The 23,953-nt window shown below is 38.6% G+C and overlaps 1 protein-coding gene and 1 pseudogene across 1 annotated transcript; both read right to left on the reverse strand.

The window, feature by feature from the left end:
- Positions 1-1,357: 1,357 nt before the first annotated feature.
- Positions 1,358-6,273, reverse strand: LOC124405416 (annotated as a pseudogene).
- Positions 4,446-23,758, reverse strand: LOC124405414. The gene is made up of 7 exons (XM_046880288.1): positions 23,642-23,758; positions 23,183-23,494; positions 22,865-22,987; positions 22,645-22,741; positions 9,205-9,282; positions 5,232-5,235; positions 4,446-4,457 (listed from the first exon to the last, which is right to left on the reverse strand). The coding sequence occupies exons 1-4, from the start codon at positions 23,756-23,758 to the stop codon at positions 22,664-22,666; spliced, it is 630 nt and encodes a 209-aa protein (XP_046736244.1). The 3' UTR covers positions 4,446-4,457; positions 5,232-5,235; positions 9,205-9,282; positions 22,645-22,663.
- Between the last annotated feature and the right edge of the window lie 195 nt (positions 23,759-23,953).

Genomic DNA, 23,953 nt, shown 5'->3' on the forward strand with positions numbered 1-23,953 from the left:
TGAGGACTGGAAAAAAGTGTTCACTGTGTTGCAAATCACCTTCTGAAATGACGAATCAATTTGCAATTGTGATCAGAGTGAGTATAGTGCCAGTAAAAGAACCTCGATAGTTATTACGTAAAACAAGCTGAATGATTTCTTTTCTATTTCCTTTTGCTCAAATGCTCACATTGAAGAGTGAAATATTTACGTTGAAGAGTTCGATCCGAGCATGGTGGCACCAAGTCGTGGCTTAATTTTCGAAGACTCAAGAAAAGGGCTGCATTACTAAAAAGGTAAGTAGACGATTGCAGACTCCATTGGGAGCTTCATTCGGCCGGTTACCTACAATTGATTTCAAATTTTGTCTGATGATTCGAAAAGAGAACTGGAGTAATCTCCAAACTGACTTTAAAATGATTCTATTTTATAAAAGTGATGGCAATCAGCAAATAATATATTATTTCTTATTACTATATTACTTCAAAAACTTCTGCGATCCAGTTAAATTTCTTTGTTTACCCGCAAAATACTTACCAGGTAACTGAATAACTGTCTGAAAATAATAAATTAAAAAGTCGGACTCAAAAATAGTAGACAAATTTGTGATGTGGGACCAGAATACTTCGTGCGTTGTATCAGAACGATACCATTTTCTAAAATACAAATCATCCCAGGAAAACATTCCTTGTCAGTGGAAACTTGCAGAATAAATTAACGTGCAGCTGATGAGTAAACGGCAAAATGAGTTGTCGCAAATAAACGGAGACTGCTTCCAATATACGAGTATAGGACAGGCATAAGCCTAAAAAAGATTGCAGTATTTTATCAATCGCCGTCTTAAGGTTTGTAATCCGGTTCGTAGCGGGTTAACTCTCGAATTTCCTGCACGACGCAGCTGCTTTATTTGTCACCGCAAACGTGCCCTGAATCAAAAGTGTGATCTTCAATTCGCACAATGACAAGTAGTAAAATCTTAGCATTGCTACTTTTCATAATATCGACCGATGATAACCGCTGTGCTTCTTGACCGACGAGAATGATAAATTCTTTTGATCCAAGCTGTTACCAACTGTTCTCAGCAAGAATATCACCGCTGCGCATTCAGCTATATATAGCGTCAAACTTCGTATGCACTTCACCAAGAGAATCTGCATGTCACGCTATTGCTACATGCAGTACAAAGTGCAGCAATACGTATTTAACTTATTGTTCAGTTATAAATTCAGACATGATTACATACGGGTTTCGAAAACGTACTATACATGTATTATGTCTGTATTTAAATTCCAATCAACTTGTCTATTACAATTTGATCGCAAATCGATTATTGCAGTTATCTCAGATCTCACGGTACCGGCAAAAGTATAATTTATGTTTTTGAGATCGATGTTCACAGTCGTTATTCGTTCATCAAGAGTAATGCTGGTTTATATTCCGGTACCATTATACGACAAATGCCTTAATACTTTTATTTACGATGAGTCATTATAATCTCTCGTTTCTTTGCCTGCAATGGGCACAACAATAAGATGCGATCAGTTGAGCTTTGAGGCTCAAGAATGTGAGGGATCTGGTCACGGTATAAAACTGCAGCATGAACCATAACCTAAAGAAAATAACTTTGCTGGCAATTTCGGTATTTTTAATTATTTATTTTGTGTAATTGATGTGTGTTCCAACGAGTGTATACCTTTATACGATTAACTGATTAGTCCTAGTTTAATAATTATACTATTCGAGTAAACATACAATAAAAGTATCGTTGCTAAATAATCACTAATATTATCAATTACCATTTACATTTGACACGTAATTATGGATTGGAAGGTATCGTAATCAACGACGCGAGTACTGTTATTATATAGTAAAAATTTTTACCGTGAGCAGAGATTAAACGAAATTCCACTGCATGAGTTTCACTGCGTTTTTTTCCCCACAAAAATTATACTGCACTATACGACATGTATAGTAATGATAAGTGAAACGACAGAATAGAATGTAAGGGTCATTTAGCCCCATTTAACCTCGGGACACATCGTCCAATATCAATTCAATGAGGAATCATTATAAGTAATTAAACATATTCTTCGTCATTTATATTCAAACTAAATTCGTCTGAACATTAACATACTCAGGCTATATACTTAGTGTTACGAAAATAGAACGACAACGAAAGAATACGTACGTGCTGTACGATACTGTAAAGGCTTAATATAAAAGTAGAAAAATAACAATGTCCTTCGATATTATCGATTTAAGACTGTGCTGTTGAAGCACCTCGATGATACATCGAATAATGTCCGTTACAAGATCCAGCATTAATTGCTGAATTAATACTGGCATCGACTAAATTAAGATTCCGCGAAATTATCAAACATAGTTGCCGTTGCGTTGTTTCTTATTTTTTTCTTCTTTTGCATCTGTACTACGACATTGACTTTGGTCTTCACTCGTGACTAGTATTCGTAGTTTTTGAATACAACGACTGGGCATGGAAACACGAAATCACGTTCAAGCGGTGATTTCTCTATCGGTAATCATGAATTCTCTGCAAGACAACAGAGATACAATGGCACTGACGAAATTCAGCGTTGAGTTGGCTATGACGATCCACTGAAAAGATGAAAACAAAGAATACAATCACCGCTTCAATCTCTTTGTGCGGCTGCTCGTACAATCATTCCATTTTAACACTCACCACTACTTTACGCATCGTTTCAGAATTAACAAAACTGTCTCCCTGGAGGCCGATTTGTGCGTTAAGGGCCAAAGCCGCCAAGAGGTGCGCTCCAAAACTGATCAAATGGCATATCATCTCCTAAATCAAGAAATCATCGCACTGGGTAGAGATGTTTCAAATATTATCTTGTCATTCAAATATTTTCTGGCCAATAAGATTGATTTATTTCTCTTTTTCTTTCAATACTCACGTAAACAGGTGCGCTTCGTTTAAACGATCTCGTGATCAAGGACGCGAGAGACAAAGCGAACAGCACGAAAGAGATAAGGATAAAAATTCCAGACACCGAAACCACAAACACGCGGCCAGTGATCTGATCCACCGGGGAATGATCGCGGTCCTTCTCCAGGAGATCCAGGGTCCTTTCGTCATAGCCAGCCGATTTCCCAATAATGTTCCTCATCACCAGCGCCATGATCTCCTTACTGCTCATGACGATCACCTCCGGAAAGTTGGCGTTCAGGTCATACCCGGCTTTCCATGAGGAGACGACCCCCAGCACCTGTAGAAAATCACCGTAAATCGATTGTCAGTGAACCTGTGTAGATTACCGAAAACTTCTTCCGATTTACCACACACAGTACGGAGTTGTATTTTAGCGTTCATTAGCCGATTTCTTAAGGCCAATTGTAAGACACCGTTAAATCCGTTGGGTTCAACGTTTCGTTTATACCGTTAGAAATCTACGACCTTCGGCAATAAATTGCGGGGCCAACTATAATCTTCGCCCGTCATCTCAGGGGTGGCGAGTGACGCTTCTGCGACTTTCCGGAATTCAAAATGGCAACAAATATTAAATTCGTCTAAGGGGAAAGTAATCACTGACCTATTTTTCACGATACTTTGTAGTATCTCCGCCGTGAAATAACACTGGACAGTTGCAGTTAGTATTCAAAATGATTCTTATATGTATGTCGATTTTTTAGCCGGCCTTCAAATTCATGTGAAAAATATCTCACTGAGGTTGAATCGCAACCTGCAATGAATACAATGTCGCATTCCAGACTGTTGGATCTAAGGAATCCTCTTCGCGCAATCCGTTTCAGTCTCAAGTTTTCACCTTAACTCATTTACGCAGTTTGGTTTTTTTTTTTTTTTTAGTTTGCGTTAGTACGAGTTTAATTTACACTTAAATTGGTTAATATGGTAAGCTGCTCATCACATTTGGTGGACTTTTTTGTTGACGGGTATGGTAGATGAGCATGAGAGTGACTGGGCAATACGAAAATTAGATGCGCAAATATAGCAGGTCCGCATTAGCCGTTAAGTGATTTACGTGTTTGGCCAGAGAAAACGAAGAAAAAATATAGTACTTAGTCGTACTTAGCTAACTTTGGATAGACACACTTTTTCCTATCTGCACGTGGCCAATGACGTAGCTCATTGTATGATTGACAGTGGACCGGCATGGCAGTTTGTGTATCGAGACAGAGGTGTGGTTTTCCAGATAATGGTTACTCATACAGATAACGTCGTTGTAGGCGCAGAAACAGCGATGATTTCGCTCCGTACAAATTTTGCTGATAAATTATGTGGGGATCTAGTCATGGTGGAGTAGAATTTTACTGGGATAAAAGCATGAAGAAATAATCACCATTTCAACAAATAAGAGGATCGCTCCTAATATTTTGAAGTTCCATGCCATGCTCGAAATCGGAGCTGTAGAGGAACCTACTGTCTTCGTTGACATCATTTTTCTTGAGTGAGACATCGTGTAGATTTATGAATTGAATATCTGAAACAATATAATTGGATCTGTAATGATGCATAGATGTATATTGCATGGAAATGAGTCAGTTAGTAAGATAACGAAGCCACGATCGAGCGTTGTGCAAGTGAATAACATTCTTGCAAGATCTCACTGCGGATGTTTATCTACATCGTGGCTTTATCATGGTAAAATGTCACAATACTAAACAGTATAACCTATCAAATATTGCACAAGTACGTTGAATTAGGATTTGGAAAACTAATTTTAACTGGTATCACGCGATCGAGGAGTAAGCTGCACGAAGGCTGGACCTTATGAACCTGGGGACACGGTCCGTAGAACGTAATGGTAAATTTAACTTGTGATCTTTATAAATCGAGAGTTCAAGAACGCACTGTCGGCATAAAATATCTTTATCACATTTTGATTAGGTTTGTTCTACGCCTCCGAATTCGTAGAAAATTTTTTGTTTGTAAACGATCGTCAATATTTACCACTCGGATTCCTTCTGAGTCCGTTGTTCATGCCGCTTCTAAGCAATTCAATCCAATGGTGTAGTTTACAAAAGGCGGGAGAAATATTACAAATTTGAACTTGCCTGGCAAACGCAATTGTTTGTAGTAACGGGCCGTGAACTTTTTAATAATATGAAGTTGATTTTAACACTATAATTATTAAAATTCAAAGTCTTAGTTACCGCGCATACTTGTATGCAACACGCGACTCGTTACTAGCTAGCTTAGAATTTATACTCGAACGTATCACTACCAACTGATTGCTTCGCTTGGTCTGTAGCACCAATCTTATATCACTTCTCTCTTATCACAAAGGCGCGCATATTTCAAACGTCAAACGGTGAATCAGACCAGCCGCTGTACTCGCATTCCAGTGATAATTGTTCAGTAGTTGGATGTAAACTAGTCTCACTCACCGACAAATAAATGTACAAAGGTTTACTGGAACTACAACGACGAACTGAGTAACAAGTTCTTGATGAGAGAAACGTTGAAACTATACAGACAAGGAAAATATTATCGGTACTAAAAAATCGACGCCTCGATAGGCGGAGCTTCCAAACAAAAAGAGGTGCGGATCCAAGGCCTTACCAGATCCTTTGCACCTCTCAAGGATTTTCTTATTTTTCCTCGACCCGGTTCGACCAGTATATATACAACAGATATTACATATGCAAGATTCACGCATTTTAAATATTGTCTGATTTTGAATACGTCTTGTGCATTTATTCTGTTACAAATGATGCACCTACTTGTTAATTGTGAACGATGCAGCTCTCCGGCAGGAACGACAGGACTTCCAAGTAACGCAGTGGACGTCTTTCGAGTAACTGAAGGAACGCGCATGCAGGGCACTCAAGGAAATACTGGTTTTAAGACGGTCGTCGGCTGCAGGCGGCTGGCTGATGCCCCGACGACTGACCGCCAGGCTGGCCACACTGACTGAGTGGAACTTCAATTGTGATGATCGAGATCGCTTGGGTACCATGGGAAATACCAATCAGCTCAACCAAAGATCTCATGTCACGCATTTAAAAGCCGAGTTGTATGAAGTATGCGTCATGCCGTCATTCTCGCCACCGTTAATAGACTCTAGAGTAGTCCAGAGGCTCAGAAGATCCAGCATCGACTCCTCGGCGACCGATCGGTAACGATCCATCGCGCTCAGTTATCTACAGATTATTCGACGCCTACACTTCCTCCGACATTGCAGAAATCGCTCTTTCCCCTTTTACTTTTGCCTCCCCCTCTTGACAGGTATTATACTGAATAAGGTGTTTCAAGGATCGATGTAGGCAAGTAGAGCTCCTTGACATTAAGACCCGTATGCAGGTCTTCGTTTTCACTATGCAGTCATTCACTGTCCGATGAGGCTTTTTTCGCCTCGTTATTATCTACAGGTATTAGCTTGATTGTTTTTCACACAGAGTGCATGAGATTACCTCGAGTGAAAATTTCACGAATTTTTCTCATTCTTTGTGAACTCCAGTTTGAGGCGTTACTTTTTTTCTGTTAGGAAACTATCACACGGAAGTGAGGTAAGCGATTTTCCTTAAAAACTTTTATCGAAGTCGTTCATCAAATACTTGCGTTATCTCCAAGGTGTGTCGGGTTTTTTTCATTTGAAATTTATGCCAAGTATGATCTTTACATTTCCTGTTCTTTAAGTATCCTCGTTTTTTCGAAGAACACGATTACATGCTGCTATGCTAAACGTCAACTCGCGGTTTAACCCAACCGTACTTACTGCCAACATCACGATTACGCTGATGTAGGTATACCGATACTCAAGTCACATATTGAAACATGCAATCCCGTTTCATACATTACGCATACATTGCAGACTGCGGCGTGCAATATCAACAGTTTAATAGCTATTATTATATCTCATAATGTAATTCAACGATCACGTTGAATTTAATGATATTGTTCTCTATGGTGCATTCGAATTCCAAAAAATAACTGTTATCAAATAAGAGTTTCGTATGAATTAAGAAACAATCAATTATAATATCACTTAGCATATTGTTCTCTATAGTGCATTCTAGTTACGAACAATTACTGTTATTAAATAAGAGTTTCATAATAATTAACGAACAATCCATTATAATATCACATTACATCTCGAATTCACAAACAGCTTTGACGATGTCGCAATGTTTTAATACGATTAACAAATACCATCGATTGTGTCAGGCGTTAGATCGCGTACTAGTTGATAGAATTGCCTACGTTCCGGAGCACAGTTTCTACCCAAATTGTTTTCGTGCTCGCGTTGGATTGCCTGCATTCCTAAAAGCATTTCATCAATTGGGGGTCACAAGGAGCTTTGGAGAATATAAAAATTGAATCTACAAATAATTTACCAAACCCTAAGTTAAGCGTTCGAATTTCATCACTGTGTTTTTATGGTTTATGTACCGCGTTGTTAAAATATTTTGTCTTCGTTTTTGAATATTGTTAAGTTTATTGTGAAGTGATGGGCAGAATCAGATCTTATGAAGAAAAAAAAAAACACATGTATATTAGGATTTCACAACTTTGCAGTTTCATAAAATGATGTAAAAAATATATGCACCAAGGATGTTATTTTTCGACGCCGTCCTTCAATCTACCGGATGTAGCGACTGTCAGTATCCTTCTGACCCATTTTCTTGAAGGAATGACCACTCGAAACGGAAAATATATTAATAATTCTTAAGCTCTTTACAAAGTGATTATTTTTGATAAACTGAAAATATCGGTAATTCGATTGATCCTTCGAAATCGTCTTCTGAACGTGTGAAAAAATCTGCAACACTTTAATTAATCTACAAAATTGTAGGAGAAGATAAATTTTTAAAGATTCTTTTTTCTTTTTTTTTTTAAACTGTTATAATTGCTCACTTTTTCAGCATACGTTGACGATACGCAGATTATCTGACTTCGAAAATTTAAAATACATATTAATAAAATAACTATAGTCAACGAATATTGTCGATGGATGGAAACACATATGTAATAAAGCATGGTGTTTATGCGCTCAAGCTGAAGGATAGTCAAATGTATTTCGTACAAAATGGAATTTTTATTAATACGTATACTCTCACAGTTCTTGACGTACACGCAGCAACAGTGATCCGAGGACGGTTAATTTTTCGACCGGGTCGATTACGTTGGTAACGCAGTCAGCCTGCAGCGCCGACGCCGGCCGCCGGTAAAACAGGACAATATTTGTGAATATTGTGTGCAAGGACGGTGCGGATCGACTCTGCATTGCCAATGTAATCGACTCGGCCGAAAAATTAACAGCGCATTAACAGTTTCTGAATTAGTGCTCCCATGTGTAGATCAGCTGAAATTTCAACACTAGTCATGTTTATTTATTTCGTACTTTTTTCAAACCGCATAAAAAATGTCTTAAATTAGCGATATAGTTGTTCAACCCATAATTGTAATAGTTTTTTTTTTTTTTCTAAAAAAATATTCCCTAAAAATTCGTGTCCCAGAATTCTGAAGATTAAGATTGTCGATTTATTCAAATGTTTGGAGGTCAGTTTCGAACAATTAATCGTATTGGATTCTCGCTATTTTCATTTTTTCGAAAATAAACATTTGAGGAACAGCCCAAAAATGATAGACTTAAATTCCTGTTTCAGGTAATTATTTCTATTGAGAAAGGTAACCAGAAAATACATCGACAACTCTTTACGCACGATATTGAGTAGGGGTTTCGAAATAATTGGAACCATTGAAACTTAGAAAAATGGTCGAGACATCACAGAATTGAGAACTCAGATAATTAAACGAGATTTCGTGGTTTTTCCGATGTAATTTCTGAAACGTTGACTGCTGGGGCATGAGACCAACAGCAGCCGATTTCTCCCGTGGGATCATGTCTCATTCGTGACTTATCGACTGAAGAATTTTTCCGAATCAGCCAACATTTTGCCAAAAAAATCCACCGTAAGCTTACCTTTTTTGCGATTTTTGGAGCAGAACTAAGAATGAGAATATTCCTCCATTTTCTGATGGCATTTTCTCTTAAAATCTTTATTTGAGTGACTGAGAACAATTGACACACGCATTGATACAATTCATAAATCCAATGCTTGCTATTCAAATATATGTAATTTACTTCTGCTCATAATTTTTCGTATGAAGAATTATGAATTGTATAGAGAACGAATGCAGTGATGTTATGAATTACACTTTGATTTCAACTTATTCCACCTAAGTTCACGCATCTCGTATTTGTATCTAATCGTAAAGATAACATTATGGGTATATAGGTATCGGTAGAGATCAATGGAAAGTTCTCTGAACTGCAAATCCACTGCAAGTCTATCAATCATCTCGTAGTCGTATTCGTCGGCAAAGCAACAGAGTTAGACCGAGATCCAGGAGATACAAAGTGGCGTTGGCCATAACCAGCGCCTGAAAAACAGAAATTGGAGAATATTGCCATCAACGAGAAACTGGTGTGTATTTTTTTTTTTTTTTTTCATTATGAGAAACTTCTCACAACTGTTAGAGGATTGTCAACTTGGATAGTCCAATGAAAAACTTACCGCCAAAACCAACATCCATTCGCGATTTATGTAGGAGCGAGTTCCTGCATTTTTAATTTGCACAAAAAGGGCCGAGGAGGCCAATAAGTGTGCCATGAAACCGGTTGATTGATAGATCACCTCCTGAAATAATGAATTCCGATTAAATTAGTTATGCATACCGTATACTTGCAGATTTCTTTCTCATTTTATTCTAGTTAAATTTCAATTCATTCTTTGAGAATCCCAACGTTCATAGTAAATGACTAATTACAAGACTCTTGGTGTTGTAATAATATTCATTGCAATGATAATTAAGGATCCTGCGTCAACTTACAACGACGAGTAAAGTTTTTCCCACGGTCCTACTCAGTAAAGATACTATGTACCAGACGATAAAAACGTATGAAGTAATCACAAAGGATATTGTAATTGCAGTTACAAGAATTCGACCACTCAGTTGATCTGCCATTCCGATTTCTGCGGAGGATATCCCACTTATAGTACCCAATACTTGGTTCAGGAACACATTTTGCTTAGGCAAAATTTGTCTTAAAAGACTCATGCCGCTGTAGGTTAGTAACGTTAAAAAGTTGTCCTTTATGTCCCACAAAGCTATCCCAACGCAAACGATATCCAGTACCTAAAAATAACCATTTAATTGAACACACAATGTCACCTGAGATTATTCGGCACATCAATAATTGTCTTTACCAAATTTTAATCGTAATTCAGCAAATTGAAAAATGAGTTTAATTTTCATCCTGAAAATCAAAGTATACTGACCAATTGAGTGAAATTGAATAATGCTGATACGATGCTTAAACTTCGTGAAGAGTTCAAAATGTGCTTCGGAGTGTCCATCACGTCCGTTAATTCCACTGTCGATCGATCACAGCTTCCAAAAGAATACCTAAAAGTTAACATACTCAACGAGAATAGTTTTAAGAAATAATTATGCAATCATTACTGAATAATGTTTTAATATGATGAAACTTTCATTGATTCTGAATATTCGCCTCCAAGGTCTGCATAAAACAAAACTGACCAAAGGGTCGCAAGTGAAGCATATAATGCAGAGGAAAAAAGATATGATTGCAGAAAACGTGTGACGAGCATTTCGCACTTCCATTGCTTCAGTAGTACATATCAGTATACAATGTAAATGGACATAACAAAGTTAAAGTTGAATTCCGAGTCTCCAATAGATTACGACAATAGTTTTTTCAAGGGTTGGAAGTTTCGAAAGCGGTAAAATCGTGATTAGTAAGCCACGTGTAAGAACTTGCACTTTGGATTCATATATTAAATGACATTAGACCAATTGATATTAGTACATTTATTGCTCTTTTCATAGTTGACTGTTTAAAAATATAAATAAATAAAACTATAAATCTCAATAACATTTCTGTTGTATGTTTCATGAGCTGATTAGAACATCTAACAAAAGTTTCAGGCATGAGAAAACAGACTATTCATTAAACATATGAAAAATTTTCAATAGCTAATTGTGAAACTGTCATATGCAACATAAGGTTTATCAAAAATTGACTTCAGGCAGTTGGAGCATGCAATTTGATCCTAGACATTTTTTCTAACACTGTCAGCATTGCGTACATCATATAGCATATGATATTCAAATGGTTCATTACTCAGACATCTGATAAGTCTTACGAAAATTTTCAAAATCATATTCTCCCAAGCTAAAAAGTATCAAATAATTACAAATTACGTGCGAATCGCCCACTGAGCTTGATCAAGTTCACGACCGTTCCGGGGAGTTGAATGGAACCTTTGGTCACAAATGGTGCCAAAAGTTGGAAAAAAAACGTTTTAAGCAAGCGAATGTGATAAAACCGTGTTTCCCCTATAATTTTATGACACTCATGAAGACCAATGTTCAAACTCTTCCAGAGTAAAGATTATACGGTTTTCAATCCACTGGATTACAATAGCTATAGAAGCATACGTATCATAGACAGGAATTTTTACTCACTTTTTGTAGGCAATCTGAGTCAACCAAACTCACAACGAGAAATCGCTGGTCCTGTACCCTGTAAAGGTGGCTCTGAATAACTGATCCGAGGTTCTGTCACCGTCCTTTAAAAAGCTTCATAATTCAAAACGTCATTGCCTTAGATCAATCCATCCATACCAGCCAATGAGAATTGGTAAAAATATATTGAGTTGCTATCAGTCCATCTGGCGAAAGCCAATACAATAACGAATCAGGTTACACATTCCTTATTCGATAAAAAGATCTCAGGATCTTTCTAAACCACTCTTACGTACGTGCCGATTATCAGGCATTTATTATTTATAAAAATAAATTTGTTTGAGTTTTTCCTTCAATGTGCCCAGCATCCAAGAATCCATGTATAGCCACTATTTCTGATTGAATTTCTATTACGTAGTCTTAAGGTGTTACGGGACGTGTATTCCCAACCAAAAGTGAGTCTCGATGAGAATATTGAACACTTCGCGATGAGATAAAAATCTTTAAAAAAGCAGTCATAACCAAGTTGATAAGATAATTCGTTTTAAATAATAATGGTTCCCAAAGTTGTTAATAAATTACTCAAACAAACCTTTGTGTAGCCAATTTCTAGTAAAAATTTTTTTATTTCATATAAAATGGATACATTGGTTTTTCTGAAAAGGTACATATGAATTTTTTTTTTAGAAATTCCAGTGATTTTGTAAAATTCATTTTCGAGTAAATTTCATTAACGTTTGTACGTAGCAATTACGTTTCACGAGATATTTTATTCAGCTTTGTTACATAACTTTACAAAGAGTCTTAATGATATTTTCACAAGCATTACGTACTGTAAATTGTAATTTTGTGATTTCACATACTGAGCGACGGCAGAAAAAGATTGAGTTGCAGTGCAATTGAGAATTTGCCAAAAATCATTAATTACGATCTGGAATTGTGGAAAATTGATAAAGAAATTAGGGATTGTGTTGCTATTTAGGGTGTGGAATAAAATACTCTTTCAAATTTTAAAGATACGGCCAAGGTGTACAGTGATAAGACCATTTATCTGCTGATTTTTTTAAAGAAGACATTACAGAATGGCGGATTTAAATGCAGATATTGGTCAGTATATTCAAAGTCCAAAAGCTTTATCAGCTGCTCAAGCATATAAAAGGAACAGAAAGCGGACCAAGAGAAAGAAACTCAAAATAAATGAAAGTCCGAGTACCGAAGTAATAAATCTTAGAAATTTGCAAGGGAATCAGCAAAAAGCTGTCAATTCTTTCAAAATCGTGTATGGTATTATAATAATTCACACATAATACTGACGGTTATTGCGGTTCCTTATCGGAAACCGCTTAATGTGTAGAACGTAATACAAAAACCCACTTCCTTAGCAGCTGTTCCATATTATTAAGACTGACAACCTAGATACATCAGCTACGAGTGTCGGGCAGAATTGTGAATTCAACCTAAGAAAAATCCACAATGAAAAATAATATCCTGTGCCGACGCCATCCTTCAATCTGCCGAATGTGCAAACTGTCAGTGTAATAAGTAAGATGAAAAATGTCAGATGGGAAATCGAGCTTAACATGAAACGGACAGAGCCCTTGTCCTATGAATAATATAAAAATTAGGTCAGGTCAATTTTAACTTGACCCTACTTAATATTGGCCGTAAATGGCTGTCGATTCATTTTCTGACTGCATTTCTCGACAGGAATGACCACTTGAAACGGGGAATTAATTAGGCTACGGCATGACAGAACTAAGAGGTGGCGTATCAATGCGATCAAACAGCGCGTACCCTGATCGTGTGGCCGAATCTTAATCAATTACTAGCTAATGGTGGTGGATCCAGATACAGGCAGAGTATTGGGAACTAATTAGGTGGATGAACTATTGTGGAAGACTGACACTATGATGAACTGTTACTATATCGATCCAGATGCTACAGTTGTAACCATCGATGAGGAAGGTAACTTGCGTAACATATTTTTTACGACATGGGCATTGAAAAGTCCACTTTTTGTGGCAGTTTTCGTTCCGTAAAGTGACGCTTTATACGGCAGCGAACAAAGTTGCGGAATAAAGTCTTTATTCCGCGGTTTAGATGCGCAGTTTGAAGTGCGCATTCAAAACTGCCGAATAAAGTAGCTTCGTCGAACAGATCGCGACATAACCTCATTCTTCGTTTTGCTTTTCAATGCCCATACCGTAAAAAATATTGTATGTAGCATGCCCGTAAACCGTTTTTTGGCTCCGATAATTTCAGTACTCGCTTCCGGCTCGCCTTCAGCTCGTCCTCAAATCTTTATCGTTGCCAAAAAACAGGCAGCTTACGGGCATGCCACATGAATAGCTATTCTAGCGAATGCACTGGAATTTCCAGTTCAACCCTTGATTTTTATTTCGGTCATGAAGGTCTTTTTTTCATTGTGTTGAAAAGGATGGGTGCACTCGGGAGATATTAGTTACTAAGACTAGGACAGGATGGTCTTGAATTGAAATGAGAAGAAATGAATTTTCCTCGTTCTTTTTCACATCTTTTTTGCCTTGCCCAGGGTCAGATTCCAGGTCCTAATTGAAATTGGGATTTCAAGGATCCTAGAGCCCACAGCTCAGGGAGTAAAAAGAAAATACATAGGAATTAATTCATTCATTGATTTATTTCAATACAGGTTACATGAAATACTAACAAAACATTATTATAGATATCGTTTCCGCAAGAGAGCTATTGCAGCTGTGCGCAAGCGGAGTTTGAAGTCTACTCACAAACTACAATTGAAATAATCTTATATAATATTTATCGTATTCTGCCTAAGATTACGTATAGTGCACTTTTGCTTTATCATATATTAATTGGATTTCTTATGTACTGTTCTATCATTCTTTGGCATTCCTTATTGTCTACCACCACAATATTATTTGGCAACTTGTTAAAGTTGATACACTGGTAAATACACTGACACCAAAACACTTGTACTATGATTAGGATATATTGAATAAACTGCAACTGGAAGTTTAAAGCTATGAAATTTATTCTCCCCTCCTCATCAAAAAGTTGGTGCAAATTTGATTCTCTTGAGCCTTGACTTTCGATACGTGGCTCACTCAGCAAGCAATCATGAGCCCCCTCAGGTAGGCTGGCACGAATTCAGGCACAAAGCATAATCGACATAATGCATCGATCAATCAATCCTTGTTTTCTAGCGATCGCTTCGGCTCCGATGAAATTTCTACAATTTGTTTATTGCAGAATGGAAGTAACGAATAAACAAGCGATCGTTCTCCTGATACCGGAAGCACAATCCGTTGCTGGCACGTATTCGGACTGGGCGATATCGATACCTTTCGCATAATTCCGTCTAAATAGTGCATGCAAAAATTGATCGCAGCACTTCCCAAAATCGTCGAAATTTTCGGCAAAAATCCAAAGGGGTTAGCCTTGGTTTTTTCGTCATTTCCGTAGCCGGAAATTTTTCGTCTCGGAATCGATTTGTATGACCCTTTCTAGACTAATTCGACCCCCAGGAACTCAAAAAACGCATGAGAAAGAACGTAGGATCAACAGCAGAGAAATGAGGATGAAAATAAGCGGTTTTTCGGCTGTAACTTTTGAGCCATTGCTCGCAGCGTATTGGGACTGCGCTTAATCGAATTCTCTCGCAAAATTACGTCGGAATAGGGCATGCAAAAATTGATCGCAGCACTTCCCAAAATCGTCGAAATTTTCGGCAAAAATCCAAAGGGGTTAGCCTTGGTTTTTTCGTCATTTCCGAAACCAGAAATTTTTCGTCTCGGAATCGATTTGTATGACCCTTTCTAGACTAATTCGACCCCCAGGAACTCAAAAAACGCATGAAAAAGAACGTAGGATCAACAGCAGAGAAATGAGGATGGAAGTAAGCGGTTTTTCGGCTGTAACTTTTGAGCCATTGCTCGCAGCGTATTGGGACTGCGCTTAATCGAATTCTCTCGCAAAATTACGTCGGAATAGGGCATGCAAAAATTGATCGCAGCACTTCCCAAAATCGTCGAAATTTTCGGCAAAAATCCAAAGGGGTTAGCCTTGGTTTTTTCGTCATTTCCGAAACCGGAAATTTTTCGTCTCGGAATCGATTTGTATGACCCTTTCTAGACTAATTCGACCCCCAGGAACTCAAAAAACGCATGAAAAAGAACGTAGGATCAACAGCAGAGAAATGAGGATGAAAATAAGCGGTTTTTCGGCTGTAACTTTTGAGCCATTGCTCGCAGCGTATTGGGACTGCGCTTAATCGAATTCTCTCGCAAAATTACGTCGGAATAGGGCATGCAAAAATTGATCGCAGCACTTCCCAAAATCGTCGAAATTTTCGGCAAAAATCCAAAGGGGTTAGCCTTGGTTTTTTCGTCATTTCCGGAGCCGGAAATTTTTCGTCTCGGAATCGATTTGTATGACCCTTTCTAGACTAATTCGACCCCCAGGAACTCAAAAAACGCATGAAAAAGAACGTAGGATCAACAGCAGAGAAATGAGGATGAAAATAAGCGGTTTTTCGGCTGTAACTTTTGAGCCATTGCTCGCAGCGTATTGGGACTGCGCTTAATCGAATTCTCTCGCAAAATTACGTGGGAATAGGGCATGCAAAAATTGATCGCAGCACTTCCCAAAATCGTCGAAATTTTCGGCAAAAATCCAAAGGGGTTAGCCTTGGTTTTTTCGTCATTTCCGGAGCCGGAAATTTTTCGTCTCGGAATCGATTTGTATGACCCTTTCTAGACTAATTTGACCCCCAGGAACTCAAAAAACGCATGAAAAAGAGCGTAGGATCAACAGCAGAGAAATGAGGATGAAAATAAGCGGTTTTTCGGCTGTAACTTTTGAGTCATTGCTCGCAGCGTATTGGGACTGCGCTTAATCGAATTCTCTCGCAAAATTACGTCGGAATAGGGCATGCAAAAATTGATCGCAGCACTTCCCAAAATCGTCGAAATTTTCGGCAAAAATCCAAAGGGGTTAGCCTTGGTTTTTTCGTCATTTCCGGAGCCGGAAATTTTTCGTCCCGGAATCGATTTGTATGACCCTTTCTAGACTAATTCGACCCCCAGGAACTCAAAAAACGCATGAAAAAGAACGTAGGATCAACAGCAGAGAAATGAGGATGAAAATAAGCGGTTTTTCGGTTGTAACTTTTGAGCCATTGCTCGCAGCGTATTGGGACTGCGCTTGATCGAATTCTCTCGCAAAATTACGTCGGAATAGGGCATGCAAAAATTGATCGCAGCACTTCCCAAAATCGTCGAAATTTTCGGCAAAAATCCAAAGGGGTTAGCCTTGGTTTTTTCGTCATTTCCGAAGCCGGAAATTTTTCGTCTCGGAATCGATTTGTATGACCCTTTCTAGACTAATTCGACCCCCAGGAACTCAAAAAACGCATGAAAAAGAACGTAGGATCAACAGCAGAGAAATGAGGATGAAAATAAGCGGTTTTTCGGTTGTAACTTTTGAGCCATTGCTCGCAGCGTATTGGGACTGCGCTTGATCGAATTCTCTCGCAAAATTACGTCGGAATAGGATATGCAAAAATTGATCGCAGCAATTCCCAAAATCGTCGAAATTTTCGGCAAAAATCCAAAGGGGTTAGCCTTGGTTTCTTCGTCATTTCCGGAGCCGGAAATTTTTCGTCTCGGAATCGATTTGTATGACCCTTTCTAGACCAATTCGACCCCCAGGAACTCAAAAAACCTATGAAAAAGAACGTAGGATCAACAGCAGAGAAATGAGGATGAAAATAAGCGGTTTTTCGGCTGTAACTTTTGAGTCATTGCTCGCAGCGTATTGGGACTGCGCTTAATCGAATTCTCTCGCAAAATTACGTCGGAATAGGGCATGCAAAAATTGATCGCAGCACTTCCCAAAATCGTCGAAATTTTCGGCAAAAATCCAAAGGGGTTAGCCTTGGTTTTTTCGTCATTTCCGGAGCCGGAAATTTTTCGTCTCGGAATCGATTTGTATGACCCTTTCTAGACTAATTTGACCCCCAGGAACTCAAAAAACGCATGAAAAAGAGCGTAGGATCAACAGCAGAGAAATGAGGATGAAAATAAGCGGTTTTTCGGCTGTAACTTTTGAGTCATTGCTCGCAGCGTATTGGGACTGCGCTTAATCGAATTCTCTCGCAAAATTACGTCGGAATAGGGCATGCAAAAATTGATCGCAGCACTTCCCAAAATCGTCGAAATTTTCGGCAAAAATCCAAAGAGGTTAGCCTTGGTTTTTTCGTCATTTCCGGAGCCGGAAATTTTTCGTCTCGGAATCGATTTGTATGACCCTTTCTAGACTAATTTGACCCCCAGGAACTCAAAAAACGCATGAAAAAGAGCGTAGGATCAACAGCAGAGAAATGAGGATGAAAATAAGCGGTTTTTCGGCTGTAACTTTTGAGTCATTGCTCGCAGCGTATTGGGACTGCGCTTAATCGAATTCTCTCGCAAAATTACGTCGGAATAGGGCATGCAAAAATTGATCGCAGCACTTCCCAAAATCGTCGAAATTTTCGGCAAAAATCCAAAGGGGTTAGCCTTGGTTTTTTCGTCATTTCCGGAGCCGGAAATTTTTCGTCTCGGAATCGATTTGTATGACCCTTTCTAGACTAATTCGACCCCCAGGAACTCAAAAAACGCATGAAAAAGAACGTAGTATCAACAGCAGAGAAATGAGGATGAAAATAAGCGGTTTTTCGGTTGTAACTTTTGAGCCATTGCTCGCAGCGTATTGGGACTGCGCTTGATCGAATTCTCTCGCAAAATTACGTCGGAATAGGGCATGCAAAAATTGATCGCAGCACTTCCCAAAATCGTCGAAATTTTCGGCAAAAATCCAAAGGGGTTAGCCTTGGTTTTTCCGTCATTTCCGGAGCCGGAAATTTTTCGTCTCGGAATCGATTTGTATGACCCTTTCTAGACTAATTCGACCCCCAGGAACTCAAAAAACCTATGAAAAAGAACGTAGGATCAACAGCAGAGAAATGAGGATGAAAATAAGCGGTTTTTCGGCTGTAACTCTTGAGCCATTGCTCGCAGCGTATTGGGACTGCGCTTAATCGAATTCTCTCGCAAAATCACGTCGGAATAGGGCATGCAAAAATTGATCGCAGCACTTCCCAAAATCGTCGAAATTTTCGGCAAAAATCCAAAGGGGTTAGCCTTGGTTTTTTCGTCATTTCCGAAGCCGGAAATTTTTCGTCTCGGAATCGATTTGCATGACCCTTTCTAGACTAATTCGACCCCCAGGAACTCAAAAAACGCATGAAAAAGAACGTAGGATCAACAGCAGAGAAATGAGGATGAAAATAAGCGGTTTTTCGGCTGTAACTTTTGAGTCATTGCTCGCAGCGTATTGGGACTGCGCTTAATCGAATTCTCTCGCAAAATTACGTCGGAATAGGGCATGCAAAAATTGATCGCAGCACTTCCCAAAATCGTCGAAATTTTCGGCAAAAATCCAAAGGGGTTAGCCTTGGTTTTTTCGTCATTTCCGGAGCCGGAAATTTTTCGTCCCGGAATCGATTTGTATGACCCTTTCTAGACTAATTCGACCCCCAGGAACTCAAAAAACGCATGGAAAAGAGCGTAGGATCAACAGCAGAGAAATGAGGATGAAAATAAGCGGTTTTTCGGCTGTAACTTTTGAGCCATTGCTCGCAGCGTATTGGGACTGCGCTTAATCGAATTCTCTCGCAAAATTACGTCGGAATAGGGCATGCAAAAATTGATCGCAGCACTTCCCAAAATCGTCGAAATTTTCGGCAAAAATCCAAAGGGGTTAGCCTTGGTTTTTTCGTCATTTCCGGAGCCGGAAATTTTTCGTCTCGGAATCAATTTGTATGACCCTTTCTAGACTAATTCGACCCCCAGGAACTCAAAAAACGCATGAAAAAGAACGTAGGATCAACAGCAGAGAAATGAGGATGAAAATAAGCGGTTTTTCGGTTGTAACTTTTGAGCCATTGCTCGCAGCGTATTGGGACTGCGCTTGATCGAATTCTCTCGCAAAATTACGTCGGAATAGGGCATGCAAAAATTGATCGCAGCACTTCCCAAAATCGTCGAAATTTCCGGCAAAAATCCAAAGAGGTTAGCCTTGGTTTTTTCGTCATTTCCGGAGCCGGAAATTTTTCGTCTCGGAATCGATTTGTATGACCCTTTCTAGACTAATTTGACCCCCAGGAACTCAAAAAACGCATGAAAAAGAGCGTAGGATCAACAGCAGAGAAATGAGGATGAAAATAAGCGGTTTTTCGGCTGTAACTTTTGAGTCATTGCTCGCAGCGTATTGGGACTGCGCTTAATCGAATTCTCTCGCAAAATTACGTCGGAATAGGGCATGCAAAAATTGATCGCAGCACTTCCCAAAATCGTCGAAATTTTCGGCAAAAATCCAAAGGGGTTAGCCTTGGTTTTTTCGTCATTTCCGGAGCCGGAAATTTTTCGTCTCGGAATCGATTTGTATGACCCTTTCTAGACTAATTCGACCCCCAGGAACTCAAAAAACGCATGAAAAAGAACGTAGGATCAACAGCAGAGAAATGAGGATGAAAATAAGCGGTTTTTCGGTTGTAACTTTTGAGCCATTGCTCGCAGCGTATTGGGACTGCGCTTGATCGAATTCTCTCGCAAAATTACGTCGGAATAGGGCATGCAAAAATTGATCGCAGCACTTCCCAAAATCGTCGAAATTTCCGGCAAAAATCCAAAGAGGTTAGCCTTGGTTTTTTCGTCATTTCCGGAGCCGGAAATTTTTCGTCTCGGAATCGATTTGTATGACCCTTTCTAGACTAATTTGACCCCCAGGAACTCAAAAAACGCATGAAAAAGAGCGTAGGATCAACAGCAGAGAAATGAGGATGAAAATAAGCGGTTTTTCGGCTGTAACTTTTGAGTCATTGCTCGCAGCGTATTGGGACTGCGCTTAATCGAATTCTCTCGCAAAATTACGTCGGAATAGGGCATGCAAAAATTGATCGCAGCACTTCCCAAAATCGTCGAAATTTTCGGCAAAAATCCAAAGGGGTTAGCCTTGGTTTTTTCGTCATTTCCGAAGCCGGAAATTTTTCGTCTCGGAATCGATTTGTATGACCCTTTCTAGACTAATTCGACCCCCAGGAACTCAAAAAACGCATGAAAAAGAACGTAGTATCAACAGCAGAGAAATGAGGATGAAAATAAGCGGTTTTTCGGTTGTAACTTTTGAGCCATTGCTCGCAGCGTATTGGGACTGCGCTTGATCGAATTCTCTCGCAAAATTACGTCGGAATAGGGCATGCAAAAATTGATCGCAGCACTTCCCAAAATCGTCGAAATTTCCGGCAAAAATCCAAAGAGGTTAGCCTTGGTTTTTTCGTCATTTCCGGAGCCGGAAATTTTTCGTCTCGGAATCGATTTGTATGACCCTTTCTAGACTAATTCGACCCCCAGGAACTCAAAAAACGCATGAAAAAGAACGTAGGATCAACAGCAGAGAAATGAGGATGAAAATAAGCGGTTTTTCGGCTGTAACTTTTGAGCCATTGCTCGCAGCGTATTGGGACTGCGCCTCATCGATTTCTCTTGAAAAATTACGTTGGAATAGGGCATGCAAAAATTGATCGCAGCACTTCCCAAAGTCGTCGAAATTTTCGGCAAAAATCCAAAGGGGTTAGCCTTGGTTTTTTCGTCATTTCCGGAGCCGGAAATCTTTCGTCTCGGAATCGATTTGTATGACCCTTTCCAGACCAATTCGACCCCCAGGAACTCAGAAAACACATGAAAAAGAGCGTAGGACCAACAGCAGAGAGATTACGAAGGAATGACCAGAAGTAGAGAAATTCGAAAAAAGAAGCATTCGTTCTTTGCCTGCATTTCTCGATCCGTTGCTCGCAGTTTTTCGGGACTGTGCTCAATCGATTTCTCTTGCAAAATCACTATGAAATTGTGCATGGAAAAATTGCTTGGAGCATTTTTCAAAGTCTTTAAAATTGAGTATCGCAGAAAAGATATGAAAGAGAGCGTAGGACTGACAGCTGAGCATATACGTATAAACGCAAAGTAATTTATTCATTTATTTCTTAATTCTATTTCAGGTCACATAAAATAATACAATGTTATACATATCATATCCTGCGGAATTCCATTGTACCTGTGCGGAGGACGGAACTGAATACATTCTTACAAACTACAAAAATTGCTAATTTATATACTACTACCACTAATATATATTGTTTTTCATTACCGGCAAATACTATATAGTCAGCCTTTTCATGGAATGTCCAATCTCTATTCTGTATTTTTTCTATATTTATTCTTACATTCTTTAACAACTTCTTAACGTACCATTCAGATTCACTGACACCCGAAAACTTTTACTAGAATTCAGTCATATTGAATGCTCTGTAATCGAATTGAAACAAAACCTTTTGTAGCTATGACTTTGTCATATTCCTTCTTCATCTTTCCAAAGAACCAGTAGAAATTTTATTAATTTTTTCGGCTTCAACTCTTGATCCGTTGCTCGCAGCGTATTCGAACTGCGCGCAATCGTTTCATCTTGCATAACTACGTCGATATAGTGCATTAAAATTTTCTTTCCTGAATTCTTCAAATGGGTTAAAATTTTCACGAAAAATTTTGATCGTTAGCCTTACTTTTTGTCGACCAAAAATCTTGTGCCTGAGAATGTATTTGTATCGCCCTATCGTGACTATTTAGACCCCCGGGAACGCAGAAAACGCACCAAAAATAGCAGAGGTGTACACCTTACATTATTTTTGATGAATACATATTCTATCACATTTCTCGACGTAAAAACATGGCAGTAATCCGAGGACGGTTCAACCTATAATTATGTCAGTCTTTTCTCAAAAAAAAAATGACCCTCAAAATTTATCTTCCACAATTCTTAAGATCAAGATTGCCCATTTTTTCACAAGTTTAGAAGTCTGTTACGAATGATTAATAATCGGCGATGATATGAGGATGAGAATGTTCCTCTTTCTTCTGACAGCATTTTTCTTATACACTTCGTTCAAGTGACTCGGGGCTTGGCACATGCAACAGTACAGTTCTTAAATCCACTGTTTGCTATTTAAATATGTATAATTTATTTGTATATTCCGTATAAAAAATTATCAATTGTATAGACAACGAATGTAGTGATTTCACGAATTACATTTTGGCCGCATTACTTAATTCGTCTACAAAGCAGCAGAGTCAACCCGAATCCCATGAGATACAAAATGGAGTTGGCCATAACCATCGCCTGAGAAACAAAAATTAGAGAATATTACCATCAACAAGAAACTGGTGTGTATTTGACACTTATGAGAAACTCCTTAGAACTGTTAGTGGATTGTCAACTTAGAGAATCCAGCAAAGAACTTACCGCCAAAGTCAACATCGTTCCGCGATTCATGTAGTAGTCACTTCCTACATCTTCAATTTGCATAAAAAGGATCGATGAGGCTAAAAAGTGCGCCGCAAAACCGGTTGAGTGATAGATCACCTCCTGAAACAGTGAATTCCGAATAAATTAATCATGAATTTAGTATACTTCACTAGGTTTCTTTTTAATTTTATTTCTGTGTCAGTACATTTAATTCTTTGAGAATCCCAACGGCCATAGTAAATGACTAAGTACAGGACTTTTCGCGTTGTAATAATATTCAATACAATAATAATTAAAGATCCTTCTTAAACTCACGTTAATGAGTGTACTTCGTGTCATTGTCCCAGACAGTAAAGATGCTATGTACCAAACGAAAAAAATGTATGTAGCAATCACGAAGAATGATGTAATTGCAATTAGAAGAATCCGCCCAGTCAGTTGATCCATCGTTGTACGAGCGTATTCATCGGCGGGCAACCAAGTTGTGAACTTCAATATCGAGCTCAGGAACCCAGTGCGGTTATCTGAAATTTTTTTGAAAATCCCCACGCCACTGTGGAATATCAACTCTGTAAAGTTGAGCTTCATGTCCCACGTAGCCATCCCAACACAAATGGTACCTAGTGTCTAGAAATAAACAACTAATTGAACACATGATGTCACTTAATATTATTTGACACAAAAATAATTGAATATACTAAATTTCAATCGTAGTTAAGCAAATCCAACAGTGGTTTAGTTCAATTTTTATCTTTCGAACCAAAAAATACTTACCAATTGAACCAGATTGAATAATGCTGATACCATTCTTAACGTTCGTGAAGAGCCCAAAATTAGTATCGGAGTCTCCATCGACACCTTTGATACCTCTAATAATTCACGAGCAATCATCGTGTTTTCGGAAGGAATACCTGAAAGTCAAATTTCAAATGTCTTACGGTATTGACGAAAAATAAGAATGCAGAACATACTCAACGAGAATGACTCTAAAGAATAATTATATGCTTATTACTTCACGATGCTGTAATACAGTGAAACACGCATTGGTTCTGAATAGTCGTCCACAAGCCTACGTAAAAGAAATAT

Source organism: Diprion similis, chromosome 4 (genome assembly GCF_021155765.1).
Source record: "Diprion similis isolate iyDipSimi1 chromosome 4, iyDipSimi1.1, whole genome shotgun sequence".
NCBI classification, from domain to species: domain Eukaryota; kingdom Metazoa; phylum Arthropoda; class Insecta; order Hymenoptera; family Diprionidae; genus Diprion; species Diprion similis.

Excerpts from the sequence above, each read along its gene's own strand:
- LOC124405414 (XM_046880288.1), bottom strand. The coding sequence starts at position 23,758 with ATGATTGCTCGTGAATTATTAGAGGTATCAAAGGTGTCGATGGAGACT. Across the intron at positions 23,495-23,641 it reads TATTCAATCTGGTTCAATTG|ACACTAGGTACCATTTGTGT; the intron begins GTAAGTATTTTT and ends GTTTATTTCTAG. Across the intron at positions 22,742-22,864 it reads GAACGATGTTGACTTTGGCG|GCGATGGTTATGGCCAACTC; the intron begins GTAAGTTCTTTG and ends TTTGTTTCTCAG.